Source organism: Rhinopithecus bieti, unplaced genomic scaffold (assembly GCF_001698545.2).
Source record: "Rhinopithecus bieti isolate Rb0 unplaced genomic scaffold, ASM169854v2 scaffold_8624, whole genome shotgun sequence".
In the NCBI taxonomy this organism is placed as follows: Eukaryota; Metazoa; Chordata; class Mammalia; order Primates; family Cercopithecidae; genus Rhinopithecus; species Rhinopithecus bieti.
In genome coordinates this window covers 81,145-103,141 of record NW_016805761.1, presented here as the reverse complement: position 1 = coordinate 103,141, position 21,997 = coordinate 81,145, and the positions used below count along the sequence as shown (strand labels likewise).

At 42.6% G+C, this 21,997-nt stretch overlaps 1 protein-coding gene across 1 annotated transcript in view; it reads right to left on the bottom strand.

The window, feature by feature from the left end:
- The window catches only part of LOC108530632 (zinc finger protein 429-like), a 31,353-nt gene extending 21,454 nt beyond the window's left edge, over positions 1-9,899 (bottom strand). The window contains 1 exon segment of the mRNA XM_017873637.1: positions 9,705-9,899. Within this exon segment, the coding sequence (XP_017729126.1) occupies positions 9,705-9,707 (3 nt within the window). The 5' untranslated portion in view covers positions 9,708-9,899.
- Positions 9,900-21,997: the final 12,098 nt, after the last annotated feature.

Here is a 21,997-nt window from a genome sequence, read left to right as displayed (position 1 = left end):
AAAAAAAAAAAAAAAAAAAAAAAAGCAGACTCATAGACCAATGCAACAGAATAGAGAGCCCAGAAATAAAGCTGTACATCTACGACGATCTGATATTCGACAAAGCTGACAGGAGGAATGTAAGAATTTTGTTTAATAAATGGTGCTAGAATAACTAGTTAACACTATGTAGAAAACTGAAACTGCACCCCTTTCTTATACCATACACAAAAATATACTCAAGATGAATTAAAGACAAATAAAAAATACTGTATGTTGACCTAGGAAATACCATTCTAGACATAGGAACCGGCAAAGTTTTATGATGAAGTTACCAAAAGCAATTGCAACAAAAGCAAAAATTGATGAACGGGACCTAATAAAACTAAAGAGCTTTTTCACAGCAAAACAAACAAACAAATAAAAAAAAAAAAAAAAAAACAGTCAGAGTAAACAGACACTCTACAGAATAAAAGAAAATATTTGCAAACTATGCTTCTGACGTCTAATATCCAGAATCCAAAAGGAACTTAAACAAATTTACAAGAAAAAACAAGCAACCTTATTAAAAAGTAGGCAAAAAACATGAACAGATGCTTGTCTAAAGATATACATGTGGCTAACGAGCATTTGATGAGTATTTCTTTATCATCACTAATAAGTAGAGAAATGCAAAGAAAAATCACAATGAGATACCATCTCACACCAGTCAGAATAGCTATTATTTAAAAAGTTAAAAAAAAAAAAAAAAAAAGGCCAGGCGCAGTGGCTCACACTTGTAATCCCAGCACTTTGGGAGGTCGAGGCAGGTGGATTACCTGAACTCAGGAATTTGAGACCAGCCAACACCACATGAAAAAACTCCCTTTCTACAAAAAATAGAAAAATTAGCCAGGCATAGTGGCACGCACCTGTAGTCCCAGCTACAGGGACTGCTGAGGAGGAGAAGCTAAGTTAGGGGAGCTGAAGTAGGAGGATTGTTTGGGGAGCTGAGGTAGGAGGAATGCTTGAGCCAAGGATGTTGAGGCTGCAGTGAGCCAACATCATGCCACTACACTCCAGCTTGAGTGACAGGGTGAGATCCTGTCTCCCAAATAAATAAAATATAACATTTAAAAATACAGGCCAGGCACAGTGGCTCATGCCTATAATCCCAGCACTTTGGGAGGCTGAGGCAGGTGGATCTCCTGAGGTCAAGAGTTCGAGACCAACCTGGCCAACATGGTGAAACCCCGTCTCTTAGTTACTAAAAGTACAAAAATGAGCCAGGCGTCCATAATCCCAGCTGCTTGGGAGGCGGAGGCAGGAGAATTGCTTGAACCTGTGAGGTGGAGGCTGCAGCAAGCAGGGATCACGCCACTGCACTCCAGCCTGGGCGACAGAGCGAGACTCCATCTCAAAAAATAAAAGGAAATAAAACAAAATAAAATAATTTAAAAAGTAAAAATACATATGGTGGCAGGGCACAGTGGCTCACGCCTGTAATCTCAGCACTTTGGGAGGCTGAGATGAGCGGATCACTTGAGGTCAGGAGTTCGAGACAAGCCTGGCCAACATGGCGAAACTCTGTCTCTACTAAAAATACAAAAATCAGCTGGGTGTGATGGTGCATGCCTGTGATCCTAGCTACTTGGGAGGCTGAGGCAGGAGAAATCGCTTGAATCTGGGAGGCAGAGGTTGCAGTGAGCCCAGATTGCACAACTGCACTCCAGCCTGGGTAACAGACCTAGACTCCATCTCAAAAAATAAACAAATAAAATAAAATAAAATAAATGTGTGTGTGCGCGCGCACGTGCGTGTGTGTGTGTAAAATATATATGGTATATAAACATCATGGAATGCTGTGTGGTTATTAAAAAAAAAAAAAAGAACAAGATCATGTCCTTTGCAGCAACATGGATGGAGGTGAAGCCCATTATCCTTAGAAAACTAATGCAGAAACAAGAAACCAAATGCATGTTCTCATTTATAAGAGCTAAATAACAAGAACACATGGACACAAAGAGAGGAACAACAAGCACTGAGGCCTAGTTGAGAGTGGAGGGTGGAAGGACAAAGAGAATCAGAAACAATACCTGTTTGATACTACGCTTAGTATCTCAGTGACAAAATAATCTACACCAAACTTCCATGACACAATTCTATCTATATGATAAACCTGCATGTGTACCCCTAGAACAAAAATAAAAGGAAAAAACTTGATTAGTTGGGGAGAGTGCTATGTAGGTGAAAAGACTGGTTTGTGCTACAGATAGTAGCCCAGGTGGGGCTGTACTGATTTATTTCTAGGTCCATGGAGGCAGGTAAGATTATGAACAGGTGACCCAGAACTCTTTTAAGTTGGTGGAGAAAAAGAGGTTGCTGCTAGAGATTGTGTCTGGGAGTAGGAACATTCCAGGAGACTTGTACACACTTTTGTGCATTTCTGGGAAGAAACACTGGGATCAGAAATGCTGTGGTGAAGTTCCTGAGGGTGGTGCCTCATTCTGGGAGGGATGTGGACATGTCAATGTCTAGAGGGTGTGTGAGTGGGTGGGAATCCTGTGGTGGCACCTGTGGGAAAAGAGGATCTATCATCAGAGATCGTTCCCTCTAAGTTTTCATCCTTTCTTACCCTAAGAAGACACCTGGAATCACAAGACAATGGACAGTGTAATGGCCTGTGTACAGGAGAGCAGAGCCTCCCATTTCCAGACACCCAGAGTTTTATTCCAGGCCAGGCCTCCAAGATATCTTTTTTTCTGGTACTGAATCTGTAGTTCTCTGAGAATCAAGCAATTCTCCAGCACCAACTCATTGTCTAACATTTGAATTCTGACAACACCCAGAGTCAGCACAGACCCTGATTCAGGGCTTGGTCCCACAACACTGTTCTCACTGCAGATGCCAGTCACAAACCCCATGGGCCCATCTATGCTTCTGAGCTACTGTTTAAAAATTGAGGACGTTCAAAACCTCTCTGAAGTGTAATAATTGGACAGAGCTACTCACAGAACTCAGCAAACACTGTAGTTATGTTTTTCAGTTTATTATAAAAGGGACAATCCAGGAGAAGTCAAAGAAATGCATAGGGCAAAGAAAAGAGGTGGGAAAACAAAAAGCACATGGATAATCCTGGAAAACAGCTGTGATTAATAAAATTCTCTATCCTTTGTGTGCTCCAGAAACATGGAGCACATGGAAAGAAACACCCTTCCCATTAAGACTTAGATGGTGCTCTCTATTCCTACCTGTCACATAAGCCAGACATAGACTACACATTTTCTTCTTGCTCTCATAAAAATATTAGCTGAATTTGTCTTCAGTGGTAAAAATAAAATACTTCTGTCAGAGGCGTATAAACCAGAGCCTATTGGGCTGCATTCCCAAACAGTTAAGGCATCCTTTTTTTGGGGGGGCTGAGGGGGACGGAGTCTTGTTTCTGTCGCCCAGGCTGGAGTGCAGTGGTGTGATCTCAGCTCACTGCAACCTCTGCCTCCCCGGTTCAAGTGATTCTCTTGCCTCTGTCTCCTGAGTAGCTGGGATCACAGGCGCCCACCACCATGCCCAGCTAATTTTTGTATTTTTTTTAGTAGAGATGGGGGTTTCATCATGTTGGTCAGGCTGGTCTCGAACTCCTGACCTCAGGTGATCCGCCTGCCTCAGCCTTCCAAAGTGCTGGGATTACTGCTCACGGCCCACAGTTAAGGTATTCTAAGTCGTGTAATAAGATAAGAGCTTGGCACAAGATACAGGTCATAAAGACCTTGCTGATAAAACAGACTACAGTAAAGGAGCCAGCTAAAACCCACCAAAACCAAGACTGTCCTCACTGCTACACTCCCATCAGCACCATAGCAGTTTACAAATGCCATGGCAACATCAGGAAGTTACCCTATATGGTCTAAAAAGGGGAGGTATAAGTAATTCACCCCTTGTTTAGCATATAATCAAGAAATTACCACAAAGTGGTCAACCAGCAGCCCTCTGGGCTGCTACGTCTGTGAAGTAGCAATTGTTTTATTCCTCTGTTTTCTTAATAAACATGCTTCCACTTTCCTCTATGAACTCACCCTAAATTCTTTCTTGCGTGAGATCAAAGAACCCTATCTTGGAGTCTGCATTGGGACCACTTTCCTGTACTTCCATATCAGACCTCACTTAAATTTATCTCCTTCCAAGAGGCCCCTGGACTTTGGGCTACCTTCTGTCTGAGCCAACATACAACCCCATTCTATGTCACTTCTAAGAACATGCTGACTTCAGGATAAAACATTCTCTGATCTATAACCTGATTTTTTACCCTCCATTTGCCATTCCCCTCCCATCTTTTTTCTAATCTTGTTTGCTCATCCCTATGAAAGAAAGCCCTTGTCATCACCTGAGGTAAGGAGTTGAGACCAGCCTGGCCAACATGGTGAAACCCTGCCTCTACTAAAAATACAAATATCAGCCAGGTGTGGTCGCAGGCACCTATAATCCCAGCGACTTGGGAGGCTGAGTAACCAGAATCACTTGAGCCCGGGAGGTGGAGGTTGCAGTGAACCGAGATGGCGCCACTGCACTCCTGCCTGGGCAACAAGAGTGAGACTCCATCTCAAAAAAAAAAAAAAAAAAAAACCACAGATTAAAAAAAGAAAAAAAAAAAGAGAAAGCCTTTGTCTGCCTAAACTTTGCAATCCTTAAAGCTCTTATGGTTGCTACTTCCTCCTGTTGCAATACTCCTCTGATAATTCAATTTTCTTTTTTTTTTTTACACAATCTAACTTTGTCGTATATTTTACAACAGTCTTTAAAACTGTCCACAACAAGGACAACTTATTCAGTGACTCCTCCCAGTCCCTATCCACCTTAATCGCTAACTGGACTGCCTGTGGGGAGCTTCCAGGGGCTCTGCGTAGCTTCTCTCAGCGATAAAGGCCTCCTTCCAATGGCTTTTGGGGTGCGCAGGCATGGGACACCTGCCAGGGGACCTCCCCCAGAAAGAACGTTAACTGGACCTTAAAAAACCTTCTTTTGCAGGGCCTCTAATTAGCTTAGCTTGGGTCGCTGGGCTCACGGCTTTAATTTCCATGTTCAGAGTGGTATTCACTTAGGTCTTCTGAAAAAGTGTTCGAAAAACGTCCAGCAAATTATTCAAACAATTTGTTCAATAAAACAAGGCAATTTTGGCCGTGGCACGGCGGCTGCACGCCTGTAATCCCATCACTTTTTGGGAGGCTGAGGCAAGGCAGGATAACGAGTCAGGATCGTTCGAGACCAGCCTGGGCCAATATTGGGTCGTAAACCCCATCTCTACTAAACAATCCAAAAATTAAGCTGGGGCATGGGTGTGTGTGCCTGTTACTCCCAGCTACTCAGGAGCTGAGCCGAAGAACTCTTGCAACCCAGGGGGAGGCGGGGCTAGCAGTTCAGCCGCGGTGACACAAGCTAGATCCATCCTCCAAAAAAAAAAGGCCAATTTTACAATGCTTACATTTCTATACCTCCAATAAGAAAGCAAAAAGATATCTAATTCCTTTACAAATGTTATTATTTTATTCATTTCCATTAAACATGGTGGTTGCTAGCATGGTGGCTCACGGGGGCCTGCTAATCCGCCACTTTGGGAGGCTGAGGTGGGCAGATCACCTGAGGGGTCGGGAGGTTCTGCCCGACGACCAACATGCGAGAAAACCCTTGTTTCTCTATAAATTACAAAATTAGCCGGGGTGTGGTGGCATACCTGTAAACCCACGCTACTAGGGGGAGGTGAGGCCAGCGAGAATTACTTGAACCTGGGAGGTGGACGGTTGCGGTGAGCTGAGATGGCTGCCCATGCCATCTCACACTGGGCGACAAGTGGTTGAAACTCCATCTCAAAAAAAAAAAAGTCATGTAGTAGCCGCGGCACAGTGGCTCATGCCTGTGAATCCTAGCACTTTGGGAGGTGGCAGACTCAAGAGCTCAGGTGTCGAGGACCAGCCTGGACAACATGGTGGAAACCCATCTTTACTAAAATACAAAAAATAGCTGCACATAGGTGGCGTGTGCCTGTAGTTCCAGCTACATCGGAGAGGTGAGGAAGGAGAATTGCTTGAAACCCAAGAGGTGGAAATTGCAGACTGAGCCGCAGATGCATCATTGCACTCAGCCTTCGGCAGACTCCGTTCAAAAAAAAGGAGAAAAAAAAAAAATCATGTAGTAAACCCAACTTAGGTCATATGGGAAACAACTTGTAGGAGGTACCGAGTTTCATCTAAAGGACATTGTATCATTAAACTCTATAAAATAAGATATACAGGATATAAGACAGAGATACTCACTGTCAAAAAATCTGTACCCTGCAAAAACAACTGATGTTTTTATGAATTTCATTGTAACCCACCATATTATCTGCAACATTTTTCTTTCTGAAATGTATTCAATTTCTATAGCCAAAATGGAAGTGAGATTTCCCTTATTTCTTTTCCTTGGTCAACATTCCAAAATCTAAGCCGAAATTGTTTGAAATCACACCAGCCAAAAAAAAAAAAAAAAAAAAAATCCATGCCTGAGAAAATTCCTAAACTCACTCTAAGAAAAAGGTACATAAGAATTTTTAACAACCAAAAAAAGATTAGATTTTCTGAAACCCACCTCTTTTATGCCCTTTGTAAATATTTTCTTACCTTTCAAGCTCTACTAATAAATTGCAATTTAGAGGTAAAAAATTGAAGTCAATATAAGTGAACAAATCTTTTCAAAGTGACAAACCCAGGGAGTGGCAGTGCTGATAAGAAAACAGATGTGTCCGACTCATGTGTCAAGTTCAATCACTTGACAGATTCTCCCACCCATCCTGCTCACTTAAGTACTCAATAACCACCCTCTCCAGAGACTCTGCACTATGTTCCAGTGAGTGTTCCAAGTGCATTTTACTTTGCAATTTCTTGCCTCCTATCACCAGGGTCAGGGTTTCTTTTGCCTTTTGAGATACCACCTTTTTTTTTTTTTTTTTTGAGACGGAGTTTCGCTCTTGTTGCACAGGCTGGAGTGCAATGGCACGATCTTGGCTTACCACAATCTTCACCTCCTGAGTTCAAGCGATTCTCCTGCCTCAGCCTCCTGAGTAGCTGGGATCACAGGCATCCACCACCACACCCTGCTAATTTTGTATTTTTAGTAGAAATAGCGTTTCATCATGTTGGCTAGACTGGTCTCAAACTCCTAACCTCAGGTGATCTGCCCGTCTTGGCCTCCCAAAGTGCTGGGTTTGTACAGGCGTGAGCCACTGTGCCTGGCAGAGATACTACTCTTTTTTCACAAATTGTAGAGAATCTAGGGGGCAGGGGCAGAAATTATTTCTGTTTTCAACTCAATACCAGCATCTGATTGGCTGACCAGCAATGTGTCTGCAAAAAAGGAAAGTTGGGCTGGGTGAAGACAATCCAAACATCTGAAGGGGTTAGGTTTTCAAAGGAAGAGCACACCAGGAAATTCCTCTCAGCCCCAGGGCATCCACCTGGTCCCTTAAGAGGCTACACTTCATACCACAGGTTGTCCTATGAGAGAGAACGACCCAGGAGTTAATATTCATTAGACAGTCTCGCAGACATAGCCATGACTGATACCTTGGTTTATTCAGACAGTACTGAAACCCAGGACCAGGAAAAAAACTAAACGGTGGCTGAGGACACATCACCCCACAAAACTTCCAAGAAAAACCTTGATGCCAAAACAGTCCCACGAGACCTCTACACCAAGGGAAGATAAAAGGAAAAGACACAAAGATTGTTTTACAATACAGTGTCAGAAAATTATTCCTTGCTTTCTTCTTATGGAAAATATTTATAAACAGAAAACGAATCTCTTTAAATGTGCCATCCAACGCTTTGTCAAAAAATGTTTAATTAAAATAAGGTATCAAAAATGTACACTAAAGGACAAATAGTTAATAGTGTGAATTAGGCAGGGGGAGTTGGCATTTGGGATTGTCAGGAGGAAATGGAAATTCTGTATTTTACTGCAAACCAGAGTCAGGCTGGAGGAATAGGGTGCGTGGGGGCAGACTTGAGACCCTGCTTAGAACACCTATGAAAAATGCAGGGAAAGATCAGTTTTGTGTAGGGAGTGAAAATAGTTAACTGGTAGGCAATTCGACTGAGGTGGCCGTAGTCCCTGAATTCCTACTTTAAAAAAATCTAACTCAAGACGGGTGCGGTGGCCTACGCCTGTAATCCCAGCACTTTGGGAGGCCAAGATGGGCGGATCACCCGAGGTCGGGAGTTTGAGACAAGCCTGACTAACATGGAGAAACCCCGTCTCTACTAAAAATACAAAATTAGCTGGGCGTGGTGGTGCATGCCTGTAATCCCAGCTACTCGGGAGGCTGAGACAGGAGAATCACTTGAACACAGAGGCGGAGGTTGCAGTGAGCTGACATGGCGACACTGCACTCCAGCTTGGGCAAGAAGAGCGAAACTCCGTCTTTAAAAAAAAAAAAAAAAAAAACTGGCCGGGTGTGGTGGCTCAAGCCTGTAATCCCAGCACTTTGGGAGGCCGAGACGGGCGGATCACAAGGTCAGGAGATCAAGACCATCCTGGCTAACACGGTGAAACCCCGTCTCTACTAAAACTACAAAAAACTAGCCGGGCGAGGTGGCAGGCGCCTGTAGTCCCAGCTACTCGGGAGGCTGAGGCAGGAGAATGGCGTGAGCCCGGGAAGCGGAGCTTGCAGTGAGCCGAGATCCGGCCACTGCACTCCAGCCTGGGCGACAGAGCGAGACTCCGTCTCCAAAAAAAAAAAAACTAACTCAAAAAAATGTTTTTTTGTAAATTACTACATTGGGGAAAACAAATACAGGGTTAACAAACTATAAACTGGAATTAAGCTCTGATTACATAACCAGGAAATTTTGTACGCTCAACATGGAAATTAAGAAACTACGTAACTCTACCTAACCAATTACTGAATTTGCGTTTTTGTATCATGCACAGTCTTTCATTCAAGTTCCTCCAAAGGACCACAAACTACATCCCACAGCTGGGTGCTTTACAATTTTAGAACCACTCTTTGATTAAATTATTTAATATTTTGCGGTGACTCCCTTTTTTTTTTTTGAGATAGTCTCATTGTGTCAACCAGCCAGGAGTGCAATGGCACAATCTTGGTCTCCTGGGTTTAAGCGATTCTCGTGCCTCAGCCTACCGAATGGCTGGGATTACAGATGCCTGTCACCACACCCGGCTAATTTTTGTATTTTTAGTAGAGACGGGGTTTCACCATGTTGGCCAGGTTGTTCTCCAATGCCGGACCTCAGTGATCCGCCCGCCTCCCAGCAAACTGCTGGGATTACAGGCGTAAGCCACCGCCCCCGGCCACTCCCATAGATTTTCAATAGGAGAAAATAGGAACTGGGAACCCCACAGACCAAAGCTCTTCCCGCTCATGAACCCGCACCCCGAGTCACGATTCTCCCCTGACGCCCCTCCCGTGGTTCCTGCACAATATGGGAGAGACTGAGGAATTGTGCGTGCAGAGCTGCCCAGACAGGGCTACAGGTCAGGGCACAGTCGCTGCGGAGGGAAGAGACAGGATGCCCAGCGCCCGGCTATCAGCACAGCCGCCATCTTATGGTTGAAGGGGACTGAGACCGAGCTGGGCAAGGAGAACTCCGGACGCAGATCGTGGAGCTGACTGCGGGGAGACCTAAGTCCGCCACAGCCACTTCCCACGGTTCCGACCAGCCCCTCCCACCTCTCGGGATGTCAGACCCGGCACTCACCATTTCTAGGCTGCCTGGAGTCTTAGCTCTGGATCGCCCAATGTCTGCAGGTCACAGGGTCACACAGGCTGGGCCTCTAGGAACAAAAGACACAGAAATGAAGACGAGACTTAGAGTTCTGGAGACAGCCACAGCCAAACGCCCCGCCATATTCCGGAAGCCGTCCTGTCCGCTGCAGCTGCGTGCCTGATTGGACTGTCCCCAGCCCAGCGTCCCTGATTGGATGCTGTTTAAGACCCACCCCCTCAGGCCCTGAGTGACAGAAGGTGTGATCAGTTGCTGGGCTGAATGAAGAGTGACAGCCTCGCTGCAGCTTTTTCAGGCAGGCTTTCCTCTGAGCTGAGCCAGGCCCACCCTAGAGGGTGTTTGCATTGAACCTTGTGTATAAGGTCATATGCATTTATAAATAATATACTATATGGCTAGTCACAGATGAAAATAATATAATAACAATTACTTTGAAATTTTAGCTTTTATCACCTTCCTGGCTTCTGGTCCTTTGAGCAGGCAGCCTAACATTTTAAAAAGGAGGCAGTCCTCTGAAATAAAATGTGACCCACATGTGAATTTTTAATTTTCTAGTAGCCAAACTTTAAAAAGAAACATGAAACACGTGGAATTGATTGTAATTATGTAACCCAATATGTTTAAAATATTGTCGCCGGGCGCGGTGGCTCACGCCTGTAATCCCAGCACTTTGGGAGGCGGAGGCGGGCGGATCACGAGGTCAGGAGATCAAGATCATCCTGGCGAACACGGTGAAACCCCGTCTCTACTAAAAATACAAAAAATTAGCCGGACGTGGTGGCGGGCGCCTGTAGTCCCAGCTTCTAGGGAGGCTGAGGCAGGAGAATGGCGTGAACCCGGGAGGCAGCAGAGCTTGCAGTGAGCTGAGATTGCGCCACTGCACTCCAGCCTGGGCGACAGAGCGAGACTCCATCTAAAAAAAAAAAAAAAAAAAAAAAAAAAAAAAAAAAAAATTGTCATTTTAATATGTGAGCTACGTGGAAGGAAAATATCTTGGGCCCCCAAAATTACTAAGGAAAACTCAAGCTGGAAACTAAAGGCCAATCAGAAACTCAAAAGAATGTAACCACCTATTTGTGACCTGGAAGCTCCCTCCAGCTTCATGTCTTCCTGCCTTTGCTTCAACTTGTCCAACCTTTCCAGACCAAACCAATGTACTTCTTTCATATGTTGATTGATGTCTCATGTCTCCCTAAAACGTATAAAACCAAGATATTCCCTGACCACCTTGGGCAGGTGTCCTCAAGACTTCCTGAAGCTATGTCATAGGCGTGTTCTCAACCTTGGCAAAATAAACTTTCTAAATTAACTGAGACCTGTCTCAGATTTTCTGGGTTCACAGCAATATGTAATTATTAAGGCACTATATATATTTTTGGAAATAAATCTTCGAAACCAACTCTGTATTTTACTTTTCTAGCAAATTGCAGTTCAGACCAGGCACATTCCAGGCACCCAGGAGGCACACATGGCCAACAGCTACCACGTTGAAGTGCAGCTCTGATGTCAGGTGGGTGGAGGCCCTGAACATCCCTTTTCTGCTAGAGGTGAGGGGACAGCCTCTCTCTACTAACATCTATCTTCAGTTCTGAGAGTGGGACAGATAGTGGCCATAGCAAGGGCAGAGGGCAGCCAGGATAAAATAACCACAGGTAGACCACTGCTTGCCACCTGTGGTCCACCCTTCATCCAGAGATCGAACAGTGAACAAAAAACTCTGGGGCCCCAGAAGAAGAAAACTCTGTCTTCAAGTCTGTACACAGTTCTTAACCTCCAACTTTTAGATATGAAGAAAATAAAGGCAAACTTATTTTGCTGTTTGGCCTTGGCCCTAATAGTCAGGCTGTGGTTATCTGTTTTCTCCTGTGGTGTGGGGTACTGTGTGAGTAAAAGCACCAATCACACACATTCATGTCTACCTGTATTTCTGCATTACCCAACATTGTCTTAGGAGACATATAACTTCAAATCAGGAGAAAAAAAAAAAAAAAGTCAGTACCTTTAGGGTGTCCACTGTCAGAAGGTAACTAGTAATCAACCTGTCACTGAATCCTGGCATTCCATCTGCACAGGGTACATGTATTACTTAGCTATTGCAGCATAACAAACCATCCAAAACTTATTTGCTTGTAATTGAGATGTTCAGCCATTTAGGCTGGGCTCAACTGAGCTCCTTCAGACGTGTATCATCAGCTGTCTTTTCACTAGGCAGCTGTGTTTCTGGGAGTGAGCTTCTGCTTCTGGGGCTGTCAACAGGGGCACCTTGCTTCTCCTCCCCATGGTATCTTATTTTCCACCTGGCTAACATGGGCCATCATGGAGATGGCAGCATTCTGAAAAAAAACCAGAAGGATTCAAGACCATTCAAGACTAGGCCCCAAACTAGCACATTATCATGTTTACAGGTTTCTACTGTCCTGAGCAGGTACAGTCAGCCAGATGTATGGTTTGGAAAACAAATTCTGTATTTCAATGGCAACAGCTGTGAAAGCACCTGGCAATGGATATAGGAGGCATGAAAACTTGCTACAATTTTTGCAATCAGTGTCATTCTGCCTTTTTTTGCATATGTGGTTCATACAACCTCTTTCACATCAAGAAACTTGTCCAAAGAACCACAGCTACTAACTGGCTGGGCTGAGACTCAGTATCAACTGTTTTGTTTTTTTTAAGATGAAGTCTTGCTCTGTTGCCCAGGCTGGAGTGCAGTGGCACAATCTTGGCTCACAGCAACCTCCGCCTCCTGGGTTCAAGCAATTCTCGTGCCTCAGCCTCCTGAGTAGCTGGAATTACAAGCACATACTACCACACTCAGCTAATTTTTTATTTTAGCATAGATGGGGTTTTGCCATGTTAGCCAGACTGGTCTCATACACCTGACCTCAAGCAATTCACCTGTCTCGGCCTCCCAGAGTGCTGGAATTACAGGTGTGAGCCACTGCACCCCACCTTCAGGATCAACTCTGACTCCAAAGCCCGTGCACCTCCATAGATCAAACTATAATACTGAAGTAGCTGCCCTAGACCTTTGAAATCCTGGAGAGTGAAACTTCTAAAATAGAAGCCAGATTCCCTTTATATTTGCATATAGTGCTGTTTATTATTGAGAATAATCTTGTCAAGAAATTGCAGAAGTACATGGTGGCTCACACCTGTAATTCTAGCACTTTGGGAAGCTGAAATAGGAGAATCACTTGAGCTCAGGAGTTCAAGAGCAGCCTGGGCAACATAGTGAGATCCAGTGTCCATGAAAAAAATTTAAAATTAGGCATGATTTTGCATGCCTGTAGTCCCAGCTACTCAGGTGGCTGGGGCAGGAGAATTGCTTGAGCCTGGAAGATTAAGGCTTCAGTGAGCCATGATTAGTTATACCACACTCTAGCCAGGGTGGTAGAGTGAGACTCTGACTCAAAAATAATAATAATTATTATTATTATTATTTGGGAAAATAGCTGTGGAATGAGTTTAGAAAATCAAAGCTCAATAACACATTATTTATTTTCATCATAAAAGATTTTGAAAATTTGTAAAAGAAGAAAACTTTAGAAAAATTAAATTTAACAGTTTAAATGAGCAAATCGTGATTTGCAAATCGGGTAACCTATGGATCCAGAGTAGGCTCGGAGAGACTCCAGCACAGCCACATGTTGGTAAAAGATTTATGAACCAGAAAAGCAAACTGACATATAGAAAATGGAAGTGAGGTTCAGAAACAGCCAGATTTATTACAGCTTAAGATTTGTCCTATTTGAACATTAAGTTTACTATGTAAAAAAAAACAAAAAACAAATCCTATTCACCAAAATTAAACACAAAAGAGGGAAGCTTTAGGCTATAACTAATTTAACAATTTCTCCCTTTTGTCATCTTCTCAAGTTTGAAACCAAAACTTTAGACATTAATATCACTTTGTCACCATCAAAAATGTACTTATTTGGACTCAAATCTGACTGTGAAATAGCAGAACTGTGGGTTTGTAAAGTGGAAATAAAAACTTCAGCTTATTATTTTGAAATGATTTTATTTGTTTTAAAGTATTAGAGTACAGGGGACCTCTTTGTGTTGAAATCTGCTATTTACAGAAGAAAAACAAAACCTGGCCAGTTTTAGAATCTACCTATTGCCTTAAATTTTTAGTTTAATTATGTCACATCTAGCATGAGTGACTCATTTTGGTTTGGTTTGGACCTAGTGCATAAGCTCAGTCCAGAATTACGGCCTCCAATAGTTTTCTTTAAAAAATTCCCCCTATTTGGTTAAGTTCTTACATAGGTCACAGTGTGACCAAAACTCGGTTCTTTAGTGCCACTCTCAGTTTCCACTATTTTTGTTTTTTGTCCTTAGCATGTCATTCATAGGTTGTGGTGTCTTCATAGTCACATATGTCTTTGAGCTTCTGTCATTCCAATTAAAGAGAGACCATTTGACATTCTACAGATGACTATATTCAAATGTTTATATCTTTTGAGAGAATACAGTGTAGTAGGAAGATTACTAATTTGACTATCAGGAGGATAATACCAAGAGTTTGAAGCATGCTTTTTAGCCAGGGTCCCCATGAACAACCAACTAAAATTAAATAGATCAAATAATTAGCTAGATAAATGGTCTACTCATTTCATCTAATCAGCCTGTTCATGAATCATCTACAACTGCATCTCTATAATACCTGCTGTAGTTCTCCATAGGCAACTATTAGCAACTGGACAGATATATATTTATCCAGTAAGTAATCAAAAGAAATTATATTTGGCACAACTTCGTGAGGAAATTTAAAGTCTATTGTGTAAGCATAGCCTTTATGGTATAATTTGCTATACAGTCCTATTGAGAGGAATAAATTTGTAACCATTGCCTCATTTACTCTAAACAATGATACCCATTCAGAAGAGTAATGGTCTCTGGGCAATGCTCTTTAGCCTATTCTGAATAAGTTCTTTTTAACTTATGAAATATGTTAAGAGCAGTGGACCAATATTCTGTTTTTGGTATTGTGAGAAAACAAATGTTTCATTAAAACTTCTCACCCACATTGGCCCTTCCTCTTTTACCTTTCAAGGAATAAGTTTCCTCATATATAATGTTGACTGCAAAATTCTCTACATATAAGTATACCCCCATAAGTGCACACAAGAGACCACTTTTTAAAATTTCTGTTGTCTGTAGAACCATAAACAAACTGTGAACTAAGAGTGTCATGATAACGAGATGTCTTGATTTTTGATCTTGTGAAAAAAAGCTATCTACATGGAGACGGCCATCTGCTTTTGAGGACAAACTTTCCTGGTTAGCTTTACTTTAAAATCTCCTATGGGTTTACAATTGCAAAAGTTTGGAGGGGCTCTTCTAAGTTGTGAGATTATCAATCCAATGTTCAAGGTCTTGAAGTCTTGCTTCAGTGTAGGTGGCAGGCAGATTCAATCTCTGGATTCTTGATTATAAAGGGTTTTACTCTCCTCAGTCAGTAGACTAGTAAAGGCTTTCTTCACCTGGTGAAAATGTGCTCTGCCATAATGCATTAAAGCCTTGTTGAATTTAGTAATGTTAGACTTTAGTAGCAGAAGATGCATGAGGTTCTATTACGCACATAGGCCTTCTAATGACTATTTTATAAGGGCCAACATATTTTTTCCATTCTAAGTGAATCTGATTGTCATCAATCTGCAATTACAAAAGCAATCCAGTCAATTTAGTTAGCTTTGCTCAATACTATTGTATCTGTAATACTGTGGCAGGCCAGACCTCACTAACAATTGTTTCAGTACTGACTGAGTGGTTAAGTAAAGTATTAAAAGCCAGTGACCAGCCGGACGTGGTGGCTCACGCCTGTAATCCCAGCACTTTGGGAGGCCAAGGCAGGCGGATCACGAGGTCAACAGATCGAGACCATCCTGGCCAACATGGTGAAACCCCGTCTCTACTAAAAATGCAAAAAAATTAGCTGGGTGTGGTGGTACGCACCTGTAGTCCCAGCTATGTGGGAGACTGAGGCAGGAGAATGGCTTGAACCCTGGAGACAGAGGCTGCAGTGAGCCAAGATCGTGCCGCTGCACTCCAGCCTGGTGACAGAGTGAGACTCCGTCTCAAAAAAAAGAAGCCAGTGACCTTATACAAAGGCTGGGATGTAACAAAAGCCCATCAAGAGTTTCGCCTAGGCCTTTCCTGGGCCTTATAGGATTAAACAAGTTTTATTGGGGGTCTGAAGACATTCCCCAGGCCTCTACAAACAAGTTTATTGGAGATCTGAAGGAACTCACCAAACCACTGTGATTTAGCAGGAGACAAAATAAGGGTAATCACCCCAGCATCTGGACCCATTTAGATTAAGTAAATTTACTGAGGCTGCAGGGGAAGGTCTTCAAGACTCAGACCTTAGTTACAGATTAAATAAAGGAAGTTAATCACTTATCTCTTTAGTTGAATGCACACTTTCATGTAGACATATAGCTTAGAAGGTACATAAGCTCTGGAAAACGTTGTAATTTTTAGTTGGTCTGGTGATAATTTCCATGCCTTCTCCCTGTAACCAGTTGCAGAAATAAAACTCTCTTCCTCCCCAGTTCATCTGCATCTCGTTATTGGGCCGTGAGAAATAGTAGCCCGACCCTCAGTTTGATCCAGGAACAATACCTTATTTAACAGTTTTACAACATGTCTAGTGAAATAAGTATCTTGATCATTAGAGACCTTTCAGAAATGTCCCATAAAAAAACATATTTTCTAATATTCTTTTAGCTACCATTGTAACATCAGCCTTCTTGCATGAGAAAGCATTTATACTATCAGAAAACATGCATTAAAAATGACAACTGTATAAAATTTCTGTATAAGTGCTTAAATAGCCTATTAAATAGCAGAAATGTACATGAAGTTTTGATTGTTTCTCAGAATTATATGTTTGACAAAAAAAAATTGGTCTTAATCTGTTTTAGTAATTTGGAATAGTCACCGCACACACACACACACACACACACACACACACACTTAATTCATATTTAATTTAGGTTATTTTCTCTTCTGTGATGAGTAATGGAATGCAGAGCTTTTAATAATGGAAGTTTTAAGAAATCAAGAATAAACAAATGGCTTGTTGGCTGTCTAGGTTCTTTATGAGACCACACTTAACATTAAATTTATGTCTTTTTTTTTTTCTTTTTTTTCCTTTTTTGAGACAGAATCTCCCTCTATCACCCAGGCTGGAGTGCAATGGCACGGTCTCGGCTCACTGCAACCTCCAACCTCCTGGGTTCAAGTGATTCTCCTGCCTTAGCCTCCCAAGTAGCTGCGATTACAGGCACTCGCCACCACACCTGGGCAATTTTTGTCTTTTTAGTAGAGATGGAGTTTCACCATGTTGGCCAGGCTGGTGTCAAACTCCTAACCTCAGGTGATTCACCCACCTCGGCCTCCCAATGTGCTGGGATTACAGGTGAGCCACTGCACCTTGCCAATTTATGTCATCTTAAATACCAGGTTTGTTTCTCCAATTTAGGGGCATAGCACTGATAACTGAGGGGTTATCATAGGTAATTTGACTTATGCCACAGAGTTTATTCAAATGGCATAGCTAAAAAATTTCAGTACTGGCTGATTCAGCATAATATGTGGCAGAATATTTTCCTAATATTTAATTAATTTTTGTTTTGCCTGGGTTAGCAGTTCTCTTCATTAGAATCCAAACAATCCTTACCCAGTCAAAACAATATGATTCTAAAATGATCAGAAACCTGTACTCCACTTGTCTGGCCCCTTTCCATATTTTAATGAACCTCCTTAGAGACACAGTAATCTAGGATGGTGTATGCTTTCAAAGTTTTTAGAAACTATATCAGAATTAAACCATTAACTGTGGAAATGACTTAAATGGTTATGAAGAAACAAAAAGATATCTGTGGCCCACAATAACTTATCATACAATAACCTAATTATGACTACTAGCATATACTCAGATACATTAGATTTTTAGACATTTTATACAATTTTAAAATAAATATTAAAAACATATTTATTAAAATATAAGTTGAAGCAGTTCAAACATTATTTTTAATTTGAAAATCCTTCCCATGTAATTTGACATATCAAATAATTCTGTTCATTACTCTTTTGGATGCTGCATTGGCCCTCTGCAGAATCCAAAAGTTAGGGGTCAAAAACAAGCAATTTTTAAGCTGATATTTGATTTTAGGAAGCCTGTCAAATATGTCAAAATTAAAATACTTTCTGATATTTGGGCTGGGCACAGTGGCTCACGTCTGTAATCCCAGTACTTTGGCAGACCGAGGTGGGCAGATCACTTGAGGTCAGGAGTTTGATACCAGCCTGGCCCACATGGTGAAACCCCATCTCTACTAAAATTACAAAAATTAGCCAGGCGTGGTGGCACATGCCTGTAATCCCAGTTACTCTGGAGGCTGTGACACAAGAATCACTTGAACCTAGGAGGCGGAGGTTACAGTGAGCTGAGATCGTGTACTACTGCACTCTAGCCTGCGTGATGAAGCAAGACTCTATCTCAAAAAAAAAAAAAAAAAGAAAAGAAAGACCAGAAATCAGAGTCCCTGCAATGGTGATGCATCAGTCTGGGGTGCAGTAGTGACCAGTTAGCAAGGCCTTGGCTGTGTAAACAAAAAGGTATCTGAGACAAGTCTCAATCAATCGAGAAAGTTTATTTGGCCAAGGTTAAGGACAAGCTCGTGACACAGCCCCAGGAGTTCCTGATGACATGTGTCCAAGGTGGTAGGGGTACAGCTTGCTTTTACACACTTTAGGAAGACATGAGACATCAATCAATATGTGTAAGATGTATATTGGTTTGGTCTGGTAAGGCAGGACAACTTGAGGTGTGGGCTTCCAGGTCATAAGTAGACAAGACACAAAGGTTGGATTCTTTTGTGTCCTTGATCAGCCTTCCACTGAATATACGATTTAGTGTGGTTCAGTGAATCTGCAATTTTTTTTTTTTTTTTTTTTTGAGATGGAGTCTCACTTTTCCACCCAGGCTGGAGTGCAGTGGCACGGTCTCAGCTTACTGCAACCTCTGCCTCCTGAGTTCAAGCGATTCTACTACTTCAGCTCTCCCTGCCTCCCCACCCACCCCAGAGTTGGGAGTACAGGCATGTGCCACCATGCCGAGTTAATTTTTGTATTTTTAGTAGACAGGGCTTCCCCATGTTGGCCAAGCTGGTCTCAAACTCCTGAACTCAGGTGACCTGCCCACCTCAGCCTCCCAAAGTGCTTGGATTATAGGAGTGAGCCACTGAGCCTGGCCTGAATCTGCATTTTTAAATTAACAATAGGGCAGAGGGAGTAATCACATATGCATTTATCTCAGGTGAGTCTCAGAGGGATGACTGAGTTCTGTTACCTGTTCAGAAGGAATTTTCTTGTGGGCAAATTGTGAAAAAGGTATGTAGCTTTTTTATCTTTGCAACTATGTTATTTAGAAATAATATGAGAAGCACGTTTGCCTGACATAGTTCCCAGCTTGACTTTTCCATTGGCTTAGTGATTTTGCCGTTACGAGATTTATTTTCCTTTTAAAGTGGGGACCCCTTTTATTTTTATTTTTTGCCTGACATAGTTCCCAGCTTGACTTTTCCATTGGCTTAGTGATTTTGCTATTATAAGATTTATTTTCCTTTTAAAGCAGGGACCACTTTTATTTTTATTTTTTTGAGATGGAGTCTCCCTCCCTCCCAAACTCCCTTGCCCAGTTTGGAAAACACTGAGGTGATCTCAGCTCACTGCAACCTCTGCCTCCCAGGCTCAAGGAGATTTCCTGCCTCAGCCTCCTGAGTAGCTGGGACTGCATAGTAGAGACAGGGCTTCCTCATGTTGGTCAGTCTGGTTATCTAGTTTATCTGTTTGTTTTTTATTTTATTTATTCATTTATTTTTTGAGACAGAGTCTCACTCTGTCACCCAGGCTGGACTGCAATGGTGAGATCTCGGCTCACTGCAACCTCCGCATCCCGGGTTCAAGCAATTCTCTGCCTCAGTCTCCCGAGTAGCTGGGATTACAGGCACCTGCCAACACACGTGGCTAATTTTTGTATTTTTAGTAGAGACAGGGTTTTACCATCTTGGCCAGGCTGGTCTTGAACTCCTGACCTTGTGATCCACCCTCCTCAGCCTCCCAAAGTGTTGGGATTACATGTGTGAGCCCGCATGCCCAGCCACTTCTTTTATCTTATTTTTTGAGACAGAGTTTCGCTCTGTCACCCAGGGTGGAACGCAGTGGCATGATCTTGGCTCACTGCAATCTCCGTCCTCCGGGTTCAAGCGATTCTCCTGCCTCAGCCTCCAAAGTAGTTGGGATTACAGGCACCCGCCACCATGGCCAGTTAATTTTTGTATTTTTAGTAGAAACAGTGTTTTGCCATGTTGGTCAGGCTTGTCTCAAACTCCTGACCTCAGGTGATCCACTTGCCTCGGCCTTCCAAAGTGCTGGGATTACAGGCACGAGCCACCACACCCCACCTAGTGTATCTGTTTAGACAGAATAAAACAAGATATCTATTCATAAGTAACAAATATAGGTTAATAGAAAACTCAAACACAAATATAACTAATGCTATATCTTTCAGAATAGCCCATTCTAATTATTTCATTTCTCATTTGCTAAAATTCAAATAAACTTTTTTCATAATTTTATAGCGTATCTTAACGTCAGGGGCATTTAAACCAGAGTGACTCTATTTTGAATAGGGGCTGGGTAAATCGAGGTTGAGACCTACAGGGCTGCATTCCCCGGAAGTTAGGCATTCTTGGTCACAGGCTGAGATAGGAGGTCAGCACAAGATACACTGCATTTAGCAATTTGTCACAATCTTCTCTGTTAGCAGGGTGCAGGCAGAAAAGAAGAGTCACATATTTAGGTCATGTGTCATAGGCGGTCATAGCAGAGATATGTCATTTGTGGGAACAGTCAAGAAAGGAGCTCCCCAGCCACTAGGTGTTGAGCCCAGCTATATACATCACAATACCCAAAATATGTGAGGCCCAGAAAAAAAAGAGAGTCACATCACCTAGGTGCTGGGTCCAGTAATATGTCACAATCACCTTTTTCGGCAGGTTCCAGTCAAAAAACGAGTCACAACACCTAAGTGATGAACAAACAGATAGGTCATAATACCCTTCTGAACAGAGCCTATGCAGGAAACTCATATTACTTATGTGCTGGGTCTAGTGTTAGGATCACAATCCCCCCCTTTTACAGGATTCAGGAAGAAAAAAAGAGTAACATCACTTAAGTGATAAACAAAACATATGTCATAATTGCCCTATTAGCAGGGCCTAGGCAGGAGAGTCACATTACCTAGGTGTTGGACCAGCCATATTTCAATAGACACAATGTATGCAGGGCCCAAGGAGGAGAGGAGAGTCATAACACCAAGGTGCTGGGTCCAGTGATACATCACAATCACCCTTCTTGGCAGGTTCCAGTGAAAAGATAAGAGTCATAACACCTAAGTGATGAACAAAAAGATATATCATAATACCCTTCTGAACAGAACCCATGAGTTAGAGTCATATTACCTGGGTCTTAGACCCCGTCATATATCACAATACACAATGTATGCAAAGCCCAGGAAAAAAAAAAGTCACATCTCAGGCAGAGCCCAAGCAGTAGAAGAGAGTCACATCACCTAGGTTCATAGGTCCAGAAATGTGACAGTACCCTCTGAGAAAAGAGCCCTGGCAAAAAAGTCACATCATCTAGGTGAGAGACCCAGAGACATGTTACAGTGTCCCCTGTGAGTAGTGTTGGGAACAGGCCCCCAAATGTGGTCATAAAAAGGCCCCAAAACTGGCCATAAACAAAAGCTCTGCAGCACTGTGACATGTTAGTGATGGCTATGACGCCAACGCTGGAAGGTTGTTGGTTTACCGGAATGAGGGCAAGGAACACCTGGCCCACCCAGGGCGGAAAATCGCTTAAGGCATTCTTAAACCACAAACAATAGCATGAGGGATCTGTGCCTTAAGGACATGTTCCGGCTGCAGATAACTAGCCAGACCCATCCCTTTATTTCGGCCCATCCCTTTGCTTCCCATAAGGAATACTTTTAGTTAATCTATAATCTATAGAAACAACGCTTATCACTGGCTTGCTGTCAATAAATAAATCTCTGGGTAAATCTCTGTTTAAGGCTCTCAGCTCTGAAGGCTGTGAGACCCCTGATTTCCCCACTCCACACGCTATATTTCTGTGTGGTGTCTTTAATTCCTCTAGCGCCACTGGGTCAGGGTCTCCACGACCGAGCT